Source organism: Acartia tonsa, chromosome 14 (assembly GCF_053477335.1).
Source record: "Acartia tonsa isolate MP-2025a chromosome 14, ASM5347733v1, whole genome shotgun sequence".
NCBI lineage: Eukaryota > Metazoa > Arthropoda > Copepoda > Calanoida > Acartiidae > Acartia > Acartia tonsa.
In genome coordinates, this window is record NC_137273.1 from 12,175,843 (window position 1) to 12,196,573 (window position 20,731).

General features: G+C 30.3%; 1 protein-coding gene across 5 annotated transcripts in view; it reads left to right on the top strand.

The window, feature by feature from the left end:
* The window catches only part of LOC145305756 (dual specificity tyrosine-phosphorylation-regulated kinase 2-like), a 180,320-nt gene that overhangs the window by 68,770 nt on the left and 90,819 nt on the right, over positions 1-20,731 (top strand). For all 5 annotated transcript variants that reach the window (XM_080147538.1, XM_080147539.1, XM_080147536.1 and 2 more), the window contains exons 8-11: positions 6,271-6,395; positions 11,669-11,742; positions 13,207-13,273; positions 17,984-18,056. In XM_080147538.1, coding sequence (XP_080003664.1) covers positions 6,271-6,395; positions 11,669-11,742; positions 13,207-13,273; positions 17,984-18,056 — 339 coding nt within the window. The remainder of the gene's footprint in view (positions 1-6,270; positions 6,396-11,668; positions 11,743-13,206; positions 13,274-17,983; positions 18,057-20,731) is intronic.

The window sequence follows — 20,731 nt, forward strand, 5'->3', positions numbered from 1 at the left end:
AAATAATGTTATTTTTGACAGGTACGATAACTTGGAAATAGTTTTCATTGGTTAAAAAAACTCTTTTGGGTCAGACGCAGTAAATAAAAATGCTGATATTAGATAATTTAACATTCCCAAAGTAAGAAAGAATCTCATTGTTTTTCGTCCCTTCCTGAATTTGCTTTTAGAATCTTTGTCTAATTCTCTTGGAGGCTGGAATTAGAACAAGGACAAACTGTATTGAATTGGTTTCATGAAATCAAAGTTTTGTCTAAAAGTTGAGATTAGGGTTGGGCCGGATGCTTTTTTGGCCGGATACCGGATACCGGATATCCGGCTGATTTCAAACGCCGGATATCCGGTAACCGGCCGGATATCCGGCAAATATCCGGTTATCCGGCCAAATTACCGGATATCCGGCCGGATAACCGGCCAAATTACCAGATATTAAAGTAGTAAAAAAAAAATTTCTTCAGAAATCTTATATAAATTTACTTAAAGTTATACTTATTCAGAAAAAATGTTCTTCTAGCTTCAATAATAAGAAAATTATAAGATTTTAAAAAGCAGAGATTTTTTGGTGGAAAGTATAAAAAAATATAGAACCGGATATCCGGCCGGATAGTTTCAATATCCGGTATCCGGCCGGATATTGAAAATGGCCGGATATCCGGCCCAACCCTAGTCTAAAAGTTGAGATATAAAGAAATGATGAACAAAAACTTAATGTGAGGCAGAAACTTTTGCACTTTGAGGCTGCACACACAAAAACGGATAAATTAGCCTAAATCCAAATGGGATCTATGTGAAGCTCCTTAAAAACGGAGATCAGTTCAGTAGTTATTGAAATCCTAAAAAACATTAGTACTATTTTTTATTATACCATCCTGGGGCCTATAAGAAGCTTACATGAGGAACTTCCAGGAGGACCACATCGGTTCAGCGGTTAGCGAGATACTTCCATCCAAACAAAATAAGCATACTACTTTACATAATAGAATGAGAGATGTAGAAAGGAAAGACCACTGGCTAACAAATCAATATTTCTTCTTTATTCTTATTGTTACAATATTTAGATATTTTCTGAAATATTCTCTAGAAATATTTAATTCTTTTATCAGAATATGTTTGTGTCATAGCTAAAAGATGAAAGTTATTGGAAATAAATCAATAAATATACACCTACCAGAGATCTTAGTATATTTCATTTTAAGGTTATAAATAGATTAAATACATCTTTCTAGTAAGTTATATCTAAATTTTAGCTTTTATGAATGGTTCTAAAACTTGATTAAGTGATATCTATGTACTATAATAACCCTATATTATAAAACAGAAATTGCATAATGGAAAGAAAAATCAAATGATAATACATAAAATCCCATATCATATTTCTGCACATCCTAGTTATTACATGGCTTCACTGTAATTCATATCATTCTAGTTTATCTTAGGTACTTTTCATTTTCTAAATTTATTTTTTAAAATCTACAAAATTCTTATTTTAAATGGCAACTTTTTCTTAGTCCTATAACTGTATCCCTAACTAAAACCGAGATGGAGAAAACATTGGACGTACCAAAAGTTTTAATATCTTTGAGATATCTTATTAGATCTTGGGTTGTTCAAATTAGCAGTGACAAACTTATCAAACAATGTTTTAACTACAAAAATGGTATACCATTTGATACAATGATATTGAAAGGAAATCGAAATAAATCCTAAACTTTCTGTTACTCTAAACTAACTCAAGAAAATCTAATTGAAATAATGCTACTCGATCATATACTTCTTGTCTGTCTGAATGGGATCAATTCTTAGTGCCATTAGAATTAGTCTTCTTTTTGCTAATGATAGGGTCGAAGTTTTTTAAAAATCATGACAAAACAGCACGTTATAAGGCTAGATAGTGCAGAAATTTACTGGGTTGAACATTTGTAGAAACCCCTTTGATTGTAATTTGAAAATCATGTTAGTGTACAAGAGTTTTGGGAGGGAGGAGACAATGGGGTGTTGATTACACTAGTCCCTAAAGTTGTATTATAACGTTTTCTTATTCGTTGGCTTACAACTTAGGGGACTTTTATTGAATTTTGATTGGTTGGTTCATTAAGTTGTAAACTACAAAGGGGGAATTTTGTGTATCGTCACTAGGGATGTAGATACACTAATTTAATGTACGGCTATTGTCTTATCCCTGACAAGAGCTAGATAACGTTTAAGTAAATTAAGTTATAAAATAAAATACACCAAATATTTTGATACATCTTTGTTTATTCTTTTAAAAATCATTGTTTGTGAAGGATTAAAAATGATAACACTCGTTTTTTAACGTGAATCACAATTCATTTTTGTACATGATGTTTATTTTTATATAAAATTGTTGCACAACCTTAATCTTCGTCCAATGTATGGAAATGCGTATGAAAAAAACTGGTTTCAGGGTTTTAGAATATCTAAAAGTTACAATAAACTTTTCATTCAATCTAGCCTCTAATTTTGCTGTTATTCCGTAATTCAAAATGCAACATGAATGATCCAAAAACGTGTCACATTTTGCTGTATTCATTGTTGTCAAAAAATACAAAAAGTTTGATTTTTAATTGTTGGTATAATAAAAAGTTTTAAAATAGTATGTACCTAGTTAAAATAGGGCAAAGTTTGATTAATTGCAAGCAGAAATGTGAATTTTATATTTTTGATAAATGCAAATAAATGTTATTCATAATTCTGGATAATAACGTGTTAATTCAGATTCATGAAGCAAGAATATCCTTATCAAAAAACTTAAATTAATTAGTTTATATTTATTGCCAAGTGTTTCTTTTAACTTGGCGTCGGTGATGATTAGTCTATAAAGAGCAAGAAGGAGGAGGAGTTTTGGAGAGGGACTCTCTGGGAGTAGCGGAGCATTTACATAGAGAGAGGACGCGGGGCTTCAGGGAATTCGATTAGGAAGAATATATGTATGTGTGTGTATTTTGGTGTTATGTATGTGTTATATGTGTTTGTGTGTAATGCATGATTGTGTGTGTGTGTGTAGAACAGGTAAATTGTGAGGTTAACTAGAAGAGGCCCCCCTAGCCTCGCAAGAGCATAACACACAGAGAAAACGTTATTTATTCATGCACATTAAATATCCTGTATTTGGATATTTCACTTTGTTTTTAATATAAACATCAAACATTCACTTGGATATTTGATAATGTTTTTATATGCAGGAAAATGTAAATAAAAAAATATTTGATGTTTTTCTTCAAATTAGTATATTTGATAAAATCATAACACATAAATCAAACGTTTAATAATATAAAATAATTTTCTTTCTGGTAACTAGATTGGATTAAAAATAAAATGGATTATGGGTTGTAAAACTTTATTTGGCCCTTTTAATTAAATATTAAACTTGCCACAGTCTGTGTTAATGTGTAATAGTAACTATTTATCATTTTTAAAAGAGGCCATAAATTAAGTCTATCTATGGTAGGCTAGACATGATAAAGCAAGTTTTAATTTCTACCAAAACAAAACAAACAAAATATAAATGGTAAATTGTTCTTATTTTCTTTCAATGGCAAATATCCAGGGAAGAGGGACAATGCCAGTTTAACTACAGTATAACTTCTTTTCTCGTATGCATTCGAATCCGGTGGATAGGAACCGGTTCTCATCCATACGAAAAACTATGTCTAGCATCGTATTATATCCAGCTTTCTACGATTATGGAAATGTACAATCATAAGATTAAAATAACTATTATACTCTAGAATTTATTTGCTGCCTAAAGGGGAATTGTAAAGTATGATTTGTGTCCTACTCCTCTTTCCCTGAGAATCTTAGTCTTGCAGAGGACAAATTACTTCCTCAAATCCTTTTTACCAAAGATAGAGAGAGAACTCTTTTTGCTTAAGCATTTTCTTTTCAAGGCTTTTAAAGAGAATGAAAATTTTCTGGTTTAGTATTTATCTATAATTATGTATACTATAATTATATTTATTTACATTTACTCTTTGAATGCAGGGAGGGAGCGGACATTGGACTGTTTATTACACTAGTCCCTTAATAATAACGTTTTCTTATTCATTGGATTGGGGACTTATAATGAGTTTTTATTAGTTGAATGTCCAAATGTTTTAACTACTAATGGAAAGCTACAGAAAAAGTAATTTTGTGTATCATCATTGGGGATGTGCAATAATTTGTTGGTCATTGTCTTATCCCTTTAGATCCCTGCCTCGTATGTGTGTATATGAATGTAATTTGTATACATAATTATGTAATAGTATGTTCAAATGAAAGAGAAACATCAGCATTCCATGCACATAATATTTTTCATTCACCATTGGACCTTTACTTAACCATACTTGAGTCTTTGTTCTTTTCTCTCTCTCTCTTGTAAATGTATTGATAAAGTATTTGTATTGAAAATCAATCAAGTATAATAAGCTGATTTAGCTTTAAATCTTTAATGGCTGGAATAGAACTGAATAACAAAGCTTGAATAAAGTTTTTCTCTAAACATGGGCATATTAAAAGATTTAAATTTCCAAAAAAAATTAATAGCCTTGAAATTGAATTTATCTATTAAAATTGAAAACAAATGAATTTTAGGAAAATTTATTTTCTTTTTTCTAGAAAATATGTTATCAAAGTTGTTTGTGAGAAAAAGGATTAATATTATAATGATAATAACAATATGTCAAAACAAAAAAAATACATATTTTTTTTCTCATAAATATATGCTTTTTATGCCTTTTTGAAAAAAAGGCATCTGGTGTTCACTTCTACCATCAACTCAAAAAAAAATTCAATGCTTTCTCATAGTTTCTATGGCCTTGTGGACTTTTTATATGTCATCAAAAACTATTTTTGTTTTCTTCAAATTTATCTTTAATAGTGATATTTATTTTTCCATCTTTAATTCCCCTGGGCCCGGTGGTAGAACTGGTCAACTCCTGTTAGTTTTGTGGGAATAAGGAAAACAATCTTTGTATATTCAATTATAGATATTCTCTAAAGATAACAATATCTGACAAAGAAAAGGGTTAACACAAGTAATATACTTTTTACACTCACTAGTATTTACATTATTTTTTATTAGTAGCGAAGCTACTCTATAATTCACTTTGTCCGTCCGTCAGTCAGTCCGTCCGTCAGTCAGTCCGTCCGTCCGTAACGCTATGGGGGAAATGGGATTTACTCAGCTCCTATAAAAGATAGAATGCTGAAATTTTTTGACAACATTCCTATCATTAAGGAGCACAATTGACTATAAAACATCATTGGCGGTCGGACCGCTTTTTAGCAGGTTTTAGGCTATTTTTATATTTTTCACATTTTTCTCCATATCTTCAGTGTTTATGGTCCGATTTTCAAAATTTTTTCAGTTATAGATATCAAAATTAAATTTCCCATAACTTAAAAAAACATCCATAAAGGCCAGACTGTCTTTTTAGCAGGTTTTAGGCTATTTTTATATTTTTCACAATTTTCTCCATATCTTCAGTGTTTATGGCCTGATTTTCAAAATTTTTCCAATTATAGATATCAAAATTAAATTTCCCGTCTTTTAAAGAAAACAAACATGACGGCCAGACTGCCTTTTTAGCAGGTTTTAGGCTATTTTTATATTTTTCACATTTTTCTCCATATCTTCAGTGTATATGGTCTATTTTTCCTAATTCTTTTAAGTTAAGGTGATAAAAATTAAATTTTCTGTTGTTTTAAGAAAACAACCATGGCGGCCAGGCTGCCTTTATTCAGGTTTTTGGCTATATTAATATGTTTTACATATTTCCCCATATCTTTGGTTTTTTTTATCCAATTTTCAAACTTTTTTGGGATATCAGTATCAAAATAAATTTTCCCATTTTTATGAGCATCTTTTATGTAATTTACTTTGACCATCGTCATCATACATAATAAAACAAGTTTTCATGTTTATTTTATCCATTAAATATATTCTTGATTTTAATGAATACCCTTTTAATCTACTTGTACGTATTCCAATCTACGATTTTTTGTGCTTTGCTACTTATGGATGTTGTCATCCTTGTTTTCTTACAAAATTAGCCTGAAAATTTAAGAAACTTTAAATAGAATTGGGAATGGAAATTTTGAATACCATGGATGTTCAAGGGGGGTGTCAATCCCCCTAAAAATGAAAAAATATTTTAGATTGCACTTTTGAAACCCCTCATTTTACCCCCATCAAACAAGAAAGCTTGGAAGTTCTTGGTAAATGCCGCTGTTGATTTCTTTTAATCTAATTGACGTCTTTGTTTTTAGGTACGTAACGAGAAAAGATTTCACAGGCAGGCACAAGAAGAAATCCGGATACTGGAGCATCTCAAGAAACAGGATAAAGACAACACCTGTAATATTATTCATATGTTCGACAATTTTAACTTTAGGTAACTATTTTTATATTTTTCTATAGTTATATAGTTATATAGGTAATTTTCAAACAAATAGTTCCTACATTTTGAAAGAAAAAAAATAATGATTATGAATATGGAAATTTTGTTGGGCTTCTCTTTTGAAAAGATTTACTGGGAAATTAATCAGTTTTTTAATCTTCTCTCTTTTTAAGTAAATAAAGGATTGTATAAGTTTAATTTTGTTAAAAATGAGATAGAGAGATGAACAGAGAGGGTTTTATACGAGTTTGTTATATGAAAAAAAAAAATTATTTTATTTTTGGAGAACTTTGCTTGTTTTTAACTTCGCCCCTATTCTCTAGGTAGTAGGGAAGGGTCTTGAAAACAGCATCAAAATCCCAAGATATTATATTAATTCATTAACCAAATGGGACCAGCAATTTTAGAGATCTTTAGCTTTACACAAAAAAATCTATTTAATATAGGAAGTTAACTTCAGATTTTAATCCAAATATTGAATCTAACCCTTTAGATTTCAAATAATCAAATAATTCTTTGTTAATAAGATCTTAGATTAAAATTGTTCATTAGTTTTCTTATTTTACGCTTCACAAATTGCAAAACAATGCTTTATAAAGATTATTTAAGTATAATTGTATTTTGTCTTAATTCATCCATCATTGAACCATCCCTGTGTATCATAAGATTACAACATTTTTGACAGATGGATTTGACATTTAATTGTATTAAACAAATAAATATTATATTCATTTGAATAAGAAAGTATATAAGGGAGAAAGTGAAAGGTGTTCGTTTAATTACGCCAATTATTTTTGAACAATCAAAAGGTTTTTAAAGGATTTTTATTAAATATTTTCAGGGATTTCTTTCCAAGATTTTTGGAGGATTTTTTCTCAAAATAGCATATTTCTTATTGTTTTTATACCTTTGTTAATTTCTTGCTAAGTTGAATGAACGTTGCAAAGTGAAATGTTATGATGGTTTATATTTTAAAATATTTATCTAGCTAGGTTAAAGGGAAGGTGCTTTTGAAGACACCCTGTAACACTATAACATCATAGTAGCAGTTCATTATTAGTAGTTATTACACTGTGACTGATGTAATCAAGCTTCTCTAGAATTGACCGTAACTGTATATACATGTTTTGGTCCAATGATTTCCAGCATTATGATACGATACTTTGCCTTTATCAAATTTGTATAAGTATCCAGGGAGGGAAGGGATAATGGCGGTTAATTAATCTACAGCCCTTTCTTTTCCATCATAATTTTCATTTGTGGGAAAGTTATGCACTTTATGCCTTTAATTAAAATGATTAAAAAAGAAAAAACTCTAGCTTTTATTATCAAATAAATTCTAAAAAGACAAGGATTTTGGAAAAAAATCCATATTTCAATTGATTTCATAATAGTTAAATATTTTTATAAAACATAGGTAGTTCTTAAAAGATAATTTGAAATGTGCTTTTTGACATAGTAATAGAGTAACATTTTAACATATCTTAGTTTTTAATTTTTATGTCATAGGGTTTGATCTAAGGACTATTGTACCATTTAAAAAAAAAAATTGCACCACGATTTTTGTACCTCGTTTTGGTTGTTCCTGCCATTCACACCAAAATATTTCTAAAGACATTTTGTCACATTAGTATATCATCTTAATACTAGGCTACAGAAGGCAGAAAAGTATCAAATTATGGTATCTAAAAATGTTTTTTTACAAAAGTGTCGAAATATTGAAATTAGTACCTACTTCCTTTACCATAGTTAAAGGTATAAGTAGAATAAGGAAAGTAATAAGAAAAAAAGAGAAAGAAGGAAATAGGAAAAAGAGAAACGAAGGGATATAAGGAAAGAGAAACAGTAAATCTTAATTTTGAATAGAAGCTTTTTATAAAAATTTCCGGTATCTATGCATTGAGGTTAATATACTTGTATGCCACAAGGACAGTTTTGTTGTAAAACACTAAAAGAAAAAAAATATTTCACATGTTTTTGTTTTTGGCGGGGGGGCATTTTCCAGTGGTTATAAACCTTTCCTGCACCTATAAAAAGCTTTACTGCAGTGAAAACCATATTGGTCAAGTGGTTAGCAAGATCCTTTGACAGTCAGACATCCTTGACTATACATTCATGTATTTGTTGATTAAACAAAACTTTAAAATGTCATATTCAGTGATTTATTAACAAAATATTCTACTTAATGTAAGTTTTTTTTGAGAAAACTTATACCTTTCCCAAAACAAACTTAGTAACACATTTTTTTGTGTATGCATACTTGTCATTTATTGCAAAATAGATAAATAAATCACAATTATTTCTGAATTTGAAATTGAATTTGTCTTTTTGTGCTTTAGTGATAGATATAGTATGTTTTGTTTAAAGGGGCAGTTTCATAAACGAAACCGATTAATATCTGCCAGATGATTTGAACCGCTTCTCAACCAGATCGAAAAATCATGTAAAGCAGAAACTCTACAAGGTGTCCGAAAAAATGAGCCATGTGATGTCAATAGTTCCATCTCTTTTTAAGGGGTTTCCTTTCTCACTTCTCCCTTTTATGACGTCACACGGCTGATTTCTTAGAACACTTTGTAAAGTTTCTGTAAAGCATAATGTTACAGACAATTTTCTCCGAATATTAAAATGAATATCATAAAATTGATTTTTTCATTTTCATATCCGCGGAAAGTTGTCGATAATACTAAACGATAAATAACTACTACAGACTAAAAACAAAACACATATAAGAAAAATATGAAGGAATAGAAATATTAATCGATGTAAATCTTTTTCATAGATCTATCCCTCTACTTATTTCTTAATTATTTTCATCTTAATCCTTTGTTCCTGTAACCTATTTGTCATTGAGAAAATAAAAAGAAATGGTTTTGTTGAAGAAAAAACAATGGAAGTGATAATTTGCTATTTTTCATATTTCCTTCCTTATATGTACAACGTATGTATTTATTTTGGATTATTAGAGTAAAACAAGTATTTAAATCCCAATATTTTAAAAAATTTTCAACAGGTTAGGTTAATAGAAAATAAATAAACCTCTCTCCTGTAATTTCCTTTAGGATTCACTTGTTTTGAGTTGGTCCAGAAAGCCTTTGTCATACATATCACAGGCCTCCGTGGGGAAGAATATAATGACATTTATTATCTCCAATATTAACAGCTACAAAAGGCAGAATATCAAAAATAATAAGCTGTGGAATATTAATTTATTTCCTGTTGGCCTTTCCTTGAATCCGTGGGCACACAATAGCCTCTACCAGATATTGATTATAGCAATATCGCACCGGGCTACTCCTTTAATTTCCGCTCCACATTTTTAGATGCGCGGCGTCTATACAAGTGTCTGCGTTCTTTCTTTCCCTCATCTCTTAAAAAAAAGGCTTACATCATTGATAAATAAGTGACCAGTATAGAATATAAGGCCAAAATATTTTCTCCAGTTAAGATATTCACCCCCCCCCCCCCCCCTCCCTTGATTAATCCTGCAGGATTTTGTAGTAAATCTATGTTAGGGGGGGGGGGGGACTCTATACTTCCCTGTATTTTTCTGTTTCTCTGTCTACTCTCATTATTAGTTACGTTTCCATGAATGTTGAGTTCCTTGTTTCTTAACAAGACAGACAAATGACACTTTCAAGGCTAGTACAACTTTAAACTTTTTTTAAAGAAAAGATATTAAATTTCCTAGTGGCACAATTATGTGCATAAAAAAAGAGTTAATAGGCTTGGCAAAAAAATGTATGTGATTTCTAGGCAAATATTAAGGCTTTTTATACAACAACCCCTTCCCTCCCCGCTTCTTTTTGCCGGTGCCTAATTGGCATAAACTTTTATCAAGGCACAGTAGGGACATATGATATGCTAACATATGTTCTATTTAACCAGCGCTTTTATGATGTGCATATGTATGCCTATGCTAATATAGTCACACTTGCACAAAAACACACTCTTACATACGCCACAAACACTAAACAGTAGGATTTGCCCTTGAAAAACCCGCGAAACTGAATGGGAGTGCGCAGAGCACAGAGGGGGGGTTGCCGTGTAACGTTGCGGAGATGTTCGTGTATTTTATACAGATTTTTCAAGTTTTGGTAGATTTTTTTTCGAATTTTGGTGAACTTTTCTATAAAATATAGTAATTTTTTTCCCATAATTTAGAATAGTTTAAAACTATTCTAGATTTTTTTTTAGTGCTTTTGATATTTTTCTGATTTTAGTGGATATTTTTCTATTAAATAAATATAGATGTTTAACATTCCCGACGGTATTGGTTGATTTTTAAAGACCCAATTAAAAGTCGGCACTGGGTTCTTCGCGGATGATTTACCTTAAGAATTTGACTTCGGACTTACAATTTTTAAGAAAAAATATGTAATTTTGTATACACACCTGAATGTGTGTGTTAATATGTGCATATATGAAAATCATGAACATTGAACATCAGGCTTCAAGTGATCATGAAGTGGGGGGTTGATGGGGAGGGGACCTAGGGGAGGGACAGGAAAAGGGAAATGTACTTAATCAAGGAAGGAAAAATCAGAAAAAGGGTGGTTTCTAAATGTCCTTCTACTACAGTTCAATCACAGCACATTGTTATGACACCTGTGGTTGTAAGTTTACTGTAATCCATGGTCATTAACATGCAAGAACAGCCTTACAATCAAATGTAAATACTGTGTCGGGGATGACCTCTAATTTCATAACCCCTTGAAACTCCCCTTAATTACGCCTACATACAACATAATTCAATTGACTTTATGGTTCAATTAAAAACCAATTTTGTTTTATAGTTTTTGGAAAAGATCTTAACAAAGTTTCAAATCTAAACCTTATCATTTACTCATGGTTTTCACTGTAATGAACATGTACTTGTAACTTACCATAAGTGGGGTCATATAATTCGGAGGGGGGAGGGGGGGGGGGAATAACCCGCGTCTTGTAATCAATTTTAATTTAAAATTCAAATGTTATGTCAAATTTCTTTCTGCCTGTTAAGGCTAAGGAAATATTTATAAATTTTGAATATAATTAACTTTCATTTTCAGCAAGGCAGCTACTTTGCAATTCTTATTCGTTGGTTTGTCTTTCTTTAATATGTATTTAACAGTTTATCCTAAAACTTTTCCATCAATAAAAAAAGATACAACAAAATAAAGCAGGAAACTAATACCCTTTCTTTTAATATACATACATTATGATTTCATATTAACTGTACAGGTATTAATGCTGCGCAACTTCTATATATACATTTTCTTTTTCAGGTCCCACACATGCATTACATTTGAGCTTCTGTCTATCAACCTGTATGAACTTATTAAAAAGAACAAATTTCAAGGTACGTATTTATTTTAATGGCATTACAGACAGAACAGTGTGATTTAGATAGGAAAGATAGGTGATTTTATTAGATTTTTTGGGTATAGTCCCTTTCATGGCAACGCACCTTAAGTGGCGATTCACGGTAGCTTTTCTCCTATTTCTAGCCCCCGCGGGGGGCTGTAACCCTGCCTGGCCAATTGCCTAACCCAGTGGGGCAATCAACTAACCCAATATAACCTAACCTAACCTAAAATAACCTATAAAAAGACATTTTAAAAATACGACGAATCGCCCCTTGCCACGAAAGGGACTATTCCCGATTTTTTATATGATATTACATTGAAAAAGATTGAAACCTAACAGAGGGAGGCGACAATGAGGAGGAATCTTAAAGAATAAGTCATTGGAGGATTAATTCCTGTAGATCAAAATTATTGGTTGAAAAGTTTGGATGTACGAGCTTGAATTAACCAATAAAGTGTACCCAGTTTTCAAACCATCAAATTTCCTTCCACATTAAAGAAAAGAAAAATTTTTCCATTGTGCTACAACCCTCCCCATGAACTGGACATTTATTTTTACGATACTTTTCACTGTCCATAACTTTCGTTATCAAAACTTTTTAACAGCAATTTGTATTTACATTTTGCTGTGAAATTCTACCTTAAGTGATAAATGTGACAGGGACTCAGGTATGGGACATTGAATAGAAAATTGATTTCCCCAATATTTTTTAAATTTACCCTTGTTAATATATATTTAGTGTAAAAGTGCGTTGTAGATTAATTTGTTGTCATTGTTCCCTTCCTCCCTGGATAAAAGTTAGCCTTGACTTATAAAAATGAAAACCGGGAGATTTATTCATAAAAAAAAATCAAGCAGAATGGTCAAAAAAAAGGCGGGGGATAATTTTTTATGTTTACTAATGGGAGGATTTATCAGTTTTTCTGGTAGTCAAAAACAATCATTATCATAAAACCTGGTTCTTCTATTAATTTTTAGCATACTTTTACCTTATCCATGTTTAAAAACAAATATTTACTTTATTAAAATCAATCATTTTTACCGTTCTATTAAGCATGGACAAGGGATAATGTATCTGAAAAAAAATGTCGTACGTCAACCTTTGACTGTCTAAAATAACGATAATAATTGTATTTTGTCATAAATACACTTGTTATAAATACATTTACATATGTATTTATGACAAGTGTACCTTTTATGACAATTGTACCTTTATGACAAGCGAATTTATGACAAAAATTACTGAGCCCGAATTATTTATTGAAAAATATAGCATAATTTAATTCTAGAATATTTAGTTTTTAAATGCATTTTATCCCCCGGCCCTGGGTATTAAGTCATACTAAATGTTTATGTCAACAAAATACTTTCGTTTTCATCCATTTTTGAATATTTTTTTTCACCATAGAGGGAGTGGTCAATGGCAGATAAATTAATATTATTATATTATTTTTAGGTTTTAGCCTGCAATTAGTACGAAAGTTCGCACACAGCCTACTCCAATGTTTGGACACATTATACAGGTCAGCTTACACTTAGTCCCACGCAATGGTGTCAACTCATTTCTGCATATTATCACATCTGCATAGTGTTTCATATTCGCAAGAAATATACAATGGCAAGATGATATTTTTAATGATGAATTGTAGCAAAGGGAAGGTGAATTGTGCTAGTTTGATGATATTTAGTTTTCTATTTTGATGATTGAATAATGTGGTACATGTGCTAAAGTGTGTGACCACTCTTGACAAGATTCTTTCAAACTTGGCTGCATAAGGGTCCAAATACATTTTAATTGTTAGTGATCTTAGCTTCTCTGTAACTTGTATATGTCCGTCCGTCCATTTGTCCGTATTACCAACTTATCATTTTTATTTTTTCAAACCTCACAATATGTACTTTTTGTATGTAGCATAACTTTAAAAAAATGAATCTTAAAATTTTTACTGCGAAAAAAAATTGCAACTCCTAGACATAATTAGCATTATTTTGCACTAACATAAACATAAAACAGACATACTAACGTACCACATACACACACACACATACACACACACACACACACATACATGCAGAGACAGCTAAACACATAAATACGTGTTAGAAAACGCTTTCAATTTTAATTTTTAACACACTTTCGTCTCCCAAGATCAGTTAAGCCACTAGAGGTACAATAAAACGTCACAAATTAGGGAGAAAAACATCTTTGCAATGTAATTTTAATTAAATTAGGATATGTAATTCTTTGTATGTTTAGAATTTTGACTAAAAAGCACAGATTTCATTTACACTTTTGATTCTACATAAATTATTTGTATTTGTGTACCTTAAAATAGCATTGATATATAATAATATTTAAGAGGGTAAAATCCTCAAATTTAAACTCTAATGCTAACCTCTATTGAGAAGAAGCTCGGTAAAGTACTTTTTTTTCTTATTGGACTACCCTCATCCCCCTTGCCTCTAAACTAAACATATCTCAAATCTTATTTAACCTAACCTAACTGAAAAGAAGAATTACACAAATATATTTTTTTTTTTCTAAAAGGGGGGTAAGAGCATTTCACTATTTATTTTAAGGACTTTTCCTTGAAGGTCCCCATATTAAGATTAGTCTTGATTTATAGCACATTCTGTCAAGGGCGTTATGTGCAATTTTTTAAACTGTCATGTTATTACATAGTAGCTCTTTCTTCGCTGGTTAGTCTGAGCAAAAAATAATGTTTTTTTTTCTTCTCATTTATACGTTTTCAGCGAAGAAAATAGTTACGAAAAAAAATATTTTACCAATGAAAATAACATATTTGTTTAATTTCACCTGACAGAAAAGAGTAATTTTTTTTTCTCAAAACAATTCTTAGCTGGTTTTTTAGAAACTTAATTTAAGCTTACTCTGCAAATTATATAACTTGCAGAATTTATATTAGGATGAGTCAACATTAAGTTTAAACCTTTTTTGCATTTAAACTTAATTTGGATCCAGAATTTAATAAACGTTATTGTGTAATTTTAAAATACCAATCATTTTCTTTTTCTCATTGCTGAGCTACTTATTGACTTATTTTTACAGATTTTCTCCCTAATTTTAAGTGATTATACCTTCTTAAATTCAAAGATTTACATTAATTATTCCAAAAATATTTAATCCATGCTTAACCTACTATATATACTTTCTATTTGAAGAGATAGGACAATAGACGATAAATTAATATATACTACCCATTTACACTTTTTACAATCCAATCCTGATTCGTCTTTGCTCCTGCAAATTTTAAGCTTTACATTGACAGAACAGTTTTATTTCTCTTTACCAAAATAGTTTCCGTGCAAAGCTTTATTGTAAAGGAGAACCAGATCGGTTCAGCGGTTAACTAGATCCTCTGCTACACACGCAAAGACAGACTGCTTTCTTACTTTTTCGGAGAAGCAGCAAATTATTAATCAAGGCCTTTTCCTTATTTGATAGACATATAACTTTTTAATGTCTTTCAACATCGGAGAGATGGATTTATAAATTTTTTATGTCATTTTCGTTGTAGTTGATATTTTCGTGATATGGTATGGTATCAGGCAACTTTAAAAGATAGATTTTGTGTTCCAATAAGTCCGCTAATATCTCTGGAACAGCAAATTTAAAATTATAATTTTTTTAGTAATAGATCAATTTTGCATTAAACATCTTAAAAATGACTGTTTTATCTTTCTTCATAGATATAATCTTAAGCAATTTTTTTATCATTGGAAATTTATGTTGCTCCAAGATGCAGTTATAGAGCAGGCTAAAATGTAGAAACGCCTCGGTCGCATTTACAGTTTAAAATTGAATAATACATGAGAAAAATATCACCAAATACCATTGACATGGATACCTTTTCCGCTAGTCAAAAGTAACAATTCCCCCCTAGATTGTATGGTCTTCTTTATTTATAACATTTATAGCTGAGTATCGAACAATCTTTTCTTGTTCTTATTAGCGGCTCTTCGAGAGGTTGGAGATACATTCCCCTAATTAAGTTTTAAACCTTACCTTGACCAATGAGAAGCTTCACTGTAAAGGAGAACCATACACTACAAACACAGGCAACCTGCTACTTTTTTTGTATGCTCCGAGTCTGCTAACTTTTTTTTGGAGCCTCTATCTCAATCAATGGCTACAAAATTTACGTATAATCTCATTCTCAGTGGTCTTTTATGTTAATTAAAAATTTATGAACTTTTCAGGCCTTCTTCATGTCCTTAATATTTGTAGAATTCGTTAGACAGATTGACAGATATATAGATAGACAGACAGACAGACAGATAAAAAGACAAAGAGACATATGCGAAATATTTGTTTATGCACCCCTAGCATCTAGGAGCTTTGCATTAAAGGAGTAAGGAAAGCAAAAATAGCCTTTAAAAATCACAATTTATAAACCAAAAAATAAAATAGCTTAAAACCATTCCAGGACCTATGTGAATCTTTCTGAAATTAACTTAACCGTTTCAGTAGTTATGGAAATCTTAAGCTAGACTAAAAACCTACTCTTCATATTATTATTATATGTATAAACACATTTAATTTTTTTAAACTATTTATTTGCGGAATACATATGTTTCTCTATAAAAATAGATCATCAGTTCCAATTAAGATGTATAAAATAAGAGTTAAAAAGATATATGTCCATGCATTTTGAATCCTTTTTAAAGACTAACTAAATGAGAAAGAAGTGTTAGAAAATTGTGCCCCCTGCGGGGTTTTTTTTACTGCCTATATCCTCTTGGGGTTGGGGGGGAATTAGCATCTTTATGTAAAAAGGGGGAGGTGTTTAAAGGGAATCTTTAAATAGACAAAATTAGGTCATATTTATCATTTGCAGTTTTACAAATTAATACATATTATATAAAAAAATACTGCTTTGAATATGTTTCACGTCATGCACTTTGAAAGAAGGGATATTTAGCCTATGCTTTCTGAAGCTAAAAAAGCTACCTAATCCTCTATCTACAATTATCTGCGTGTGTGTATTAAACTAGATAAGATTTAAGTGCACATTATCGACACTAGTGCAAAAATATCACGTTTAACAGGGATAGGAGAAAGCAAGAAAACTTTTGAAGAAAAAAAAATAAAAACGCACCTACTCAATAATAAGAACAAATTGCTTAGAATTTACACATCTATTTAATATCATAGATAGTAATTTGAAATGTTCTTGTTCCTTACAAGTTAGCGATAGCTTGATATTGCTGCGTTACTTATGTACATTCATTTTCCCTCCTAAGGTGCAAAAAAGAGAGAAAAAAATGCGCAACTGAAAAAAATAGGATTTGAATTATTTCTCTCTTATAGTGTAACGCAGGGGGAGGTCAATGAATGATAAATAAAGCTTCTCCACCCCAAATAGAATCTATTGGTTATTGAGAAATTTTTAATATACCCTAAAGACTTTTTAATTGATGGAATTTATTCCAAATTGGTCTCAAAATAATTCTGCTAAAGTATTATGATAGCAAAGTAACAACCTAGCACAGTTAGAAAATTTACTGTTTCTTTAGAACAACTCTTGAGAACAATTGTCACGTGGGATATCACACGAGTTTACATTTAATTAATTCGCCCATTATATCACTTACTAGCACGTTTTTCCAAGTACAGCTCTTTGGCAGGGATATTTTAATTTTTTAGAAATTTCTCTCTCACGATTTTGGTATCTTTTTTGGATAATGTCATTCTTGTTTTCAGCTGTTCAAAATTTAATGAGAGAAACTTTGAAAGTAAATATATAGTACGTATATAACTTTAATGAAATAAATTCTTCAATAATTCTTATATTGCATTTTTTGACATATTTAAAAAAAAAATAATGTGTCAAGAATTTTTTTTATTGCATAATAGTTTGATTAATTTAATGTAATTTATTTTATTTATATATGTTCCTTTTAAAAACGCTTTTCTATGTGCTTTATTTCGTCTCTGGGCAGGTTTTAACCTATTTTTCTTATGACTGGATGCGAAGCCACTGAAAAATATAAATACAAACCTAAATCGAGAAAATGTATAAAATGAATAAGCTTTTCTCAGCATTGCGGCGAACTCTTAATAAAAACAATTTCTTTGCAATGAAATAAAATTATAGCGGTCTGGACTTTTCTTGTATTTTCTCTCTCTGCAGAAAAATAAAACAATTTCTTTTTATTTTGGGATTAATGATAAAATCTGCAAAATTTTAAAATTATTTTATATTTTTCAGGAACAAAATAATCCACTGTGATATGAAACCGGAGAACGTGTTGCTGAAACAGCAGGGTAGATCCGGCATCAAGGTATGTACTCATTGTCACGTTTTCCCGCCGAAATTGTCCGCCATTTTGAATTAAGATCTGTTTTCCCGCCGAAATTGTCCGCCATTTTGAATTTAGATCTGTTTTCCCGCCGGAATTGTCTGCCATTTTGAATTTAGATCTATCTTCCCGCCGATTTTGTCCGCCATTTTTAATTTAATCCGCCAACCTTCACCATTTTGATAGCCTAATATCTAGTTTCTTCGCTCTTAATCCAATCATCCTTGTAAAATATGACATTTATTTGCAGCATTAACAAATAATTTTTTACTTCTTCATGGGACAAATATCAATGCCATACACACGAACATCAAACTTTTTATTTATTTTTAAGTGTCGCATTTTTATTTTTATAGTCAGTCCCGCATTTTTGCTCCTTGCCTCTGTTATCGTTTTTAGAAGGGTATCTAAAGGGATAAGACATTGGCCGATAAATTATTTAACATCTCCAATGATAAAACACAAAATTACCCCTTCCAACTCAACTTAATGGACCATCCAATCAAAACTTTTTAAAAGTCCCTAAAGCCAAAGAATATTAAAACTTTGGGGACTAGAGAATTAATTAGCTTACTGCCCCCTCCCTCCCAGGTATTTAGAATGATTTTAAAATCATAAAATGATTCTGCTTCCCAAGGTTCATTAACTCTTTCTGTGCTTGGTTAGCTAACCAATAAATGTATTTCTTAGATTAAAAAGACCCTTATAAATTTAGGAAATTGACAACGCGCTTATAACTTTAAATCTTGTGCGACATTTGTGAAATAAAGTTCTTTATTTTGTAATTTTATTATTTGTTCTTCGCAAAGATTTTTCAAATTTCTAAGATATTACATTTTTAGTAGCAAAGCTACTCTAAATTTCTATACAATTCACATAAGTATCAAGCTCTTAATGTTTAGGAAGAAAAAACTGTTAATGGAAACTTAATAAAACATTTATAACAAATACATACAGACTGACGGACAAAGATACATATTGATCAGCAAAAACATCACTTAAAAAAATCAGCCTTCTAACTAAGATGGCAGCAGAGTTAATAAAATGTTTCTTACAGTTAATATACGGAATGAATTGGTATAAGGAGTCTATACACAAAAAAAATGCAGCCGTCTATCTTGAAGAGTCACCAAAAAAATCCCCCTTACCGTTTCCTACAAACGGATAATTCAAATTATAGAATAGAATTATTACTAGAAAATGCTTATAAAACTATATGGAAATTCTTATTTTGCTGATATCAGTTTATAAGAATTCAATAGAATATTTTGAAGATTCTTATTTATTAAACACTTGAAATGAAAAAATTAAAGAAGTATGATAAAGGAATTATTTAATCGAATCTGTTCTTAATAATATTTATTCTTTTCCTAAAAAAAACTGCAAAGACAATTCCAAAGAATACCTTTTGTCCCAAAAATTTGGAATGATTGTAAATAAAATGTACAATGAAGGAGAAAAGGGACTAGTATAAAAAAAACGTTGGTTAAAGATTAATTTCTTATAAACAATAAGAACAACTCATTGAGATATGAACCCAATGCATTGGCCGATAAGTTGATGAACATCTCAAATTAGGATACACAAAATTACACCTTGTGTAGATTACAGTTAGTGGTTGAAACGTTTGAACACTTAACTTAATTAACCAATCAATCAAAATTTAACCTAAGTCTTTGGGGACAAGTGTATTAAACAGCTCAATGTTATTCAGAAAAAATTACCCAATCTCTGACAATAAAGACAAATGTTGAATTTCCTGTTTTTAGTATAATAGCCACATAAAATGTTCTAAAAAAGTTGCGAAAAATTTACACAGCACTTTTTTATCTGTCCGTTCCTGCCACATTTTTGGTGGTATTATGAGAACTGCGTTATAATCCTTTTTTGGCAATACAAAAGAAAAACTGTGAATCAAAATTGTGCAAAATAAAATAAAATTCCTAAAAACTTATTTTAAGATATCTGAAACAATTTATCCTTTAATACATGATAATTTATAAATATTACCTACTTTCTTTTATGGTCCTTATTTAAAAAAATTAAAGCCCTCAATAAAATACACCTTCAAAGAAATCATATGAAAAAGGATTCTTAAAATCAGATTTATAAAACCAAACATTATAGTATTGAAGTTCATTTATAGACAAAGATAATTGCAATTTTAAAAAATATGCCAAAAATAATTTTTACAAAAGTTTTCTTTTTTCCAAATTTATGTCTGTCCCGCTGAAAAGATTCTTGGAGAAGATACGTCACGTCATTGCCATTCAATCCTTGTTCCACTTTTTAGGAGCGCAGCCACTCTATAGCTTTAATTTGTCCGACCATTGCTTCTTTTAGAATACTTTTTATTACACAGATACATATATTGAATTATTGTACATTTTACGCTTCTTTATTTATTGACAGAATTTTTGGACAAATTTTTCCTCGTTTAAAATACAATACATGGTAGATTTACAGAAAGGTTGAAATAAAAACACAATTTTAGTAATACAAAAAATTACTATTTTATTGGAAAGAAGTAGGATTAATACTTTTCTAAGACGTTGATATTACAAGACAAATAAAAAATTTAAAATCTTCTAATTTCCCAACCCAATGTTTTAAAATCCATGATTTTTTTTTCATCCACTCAATCAACCTTAAAGTGC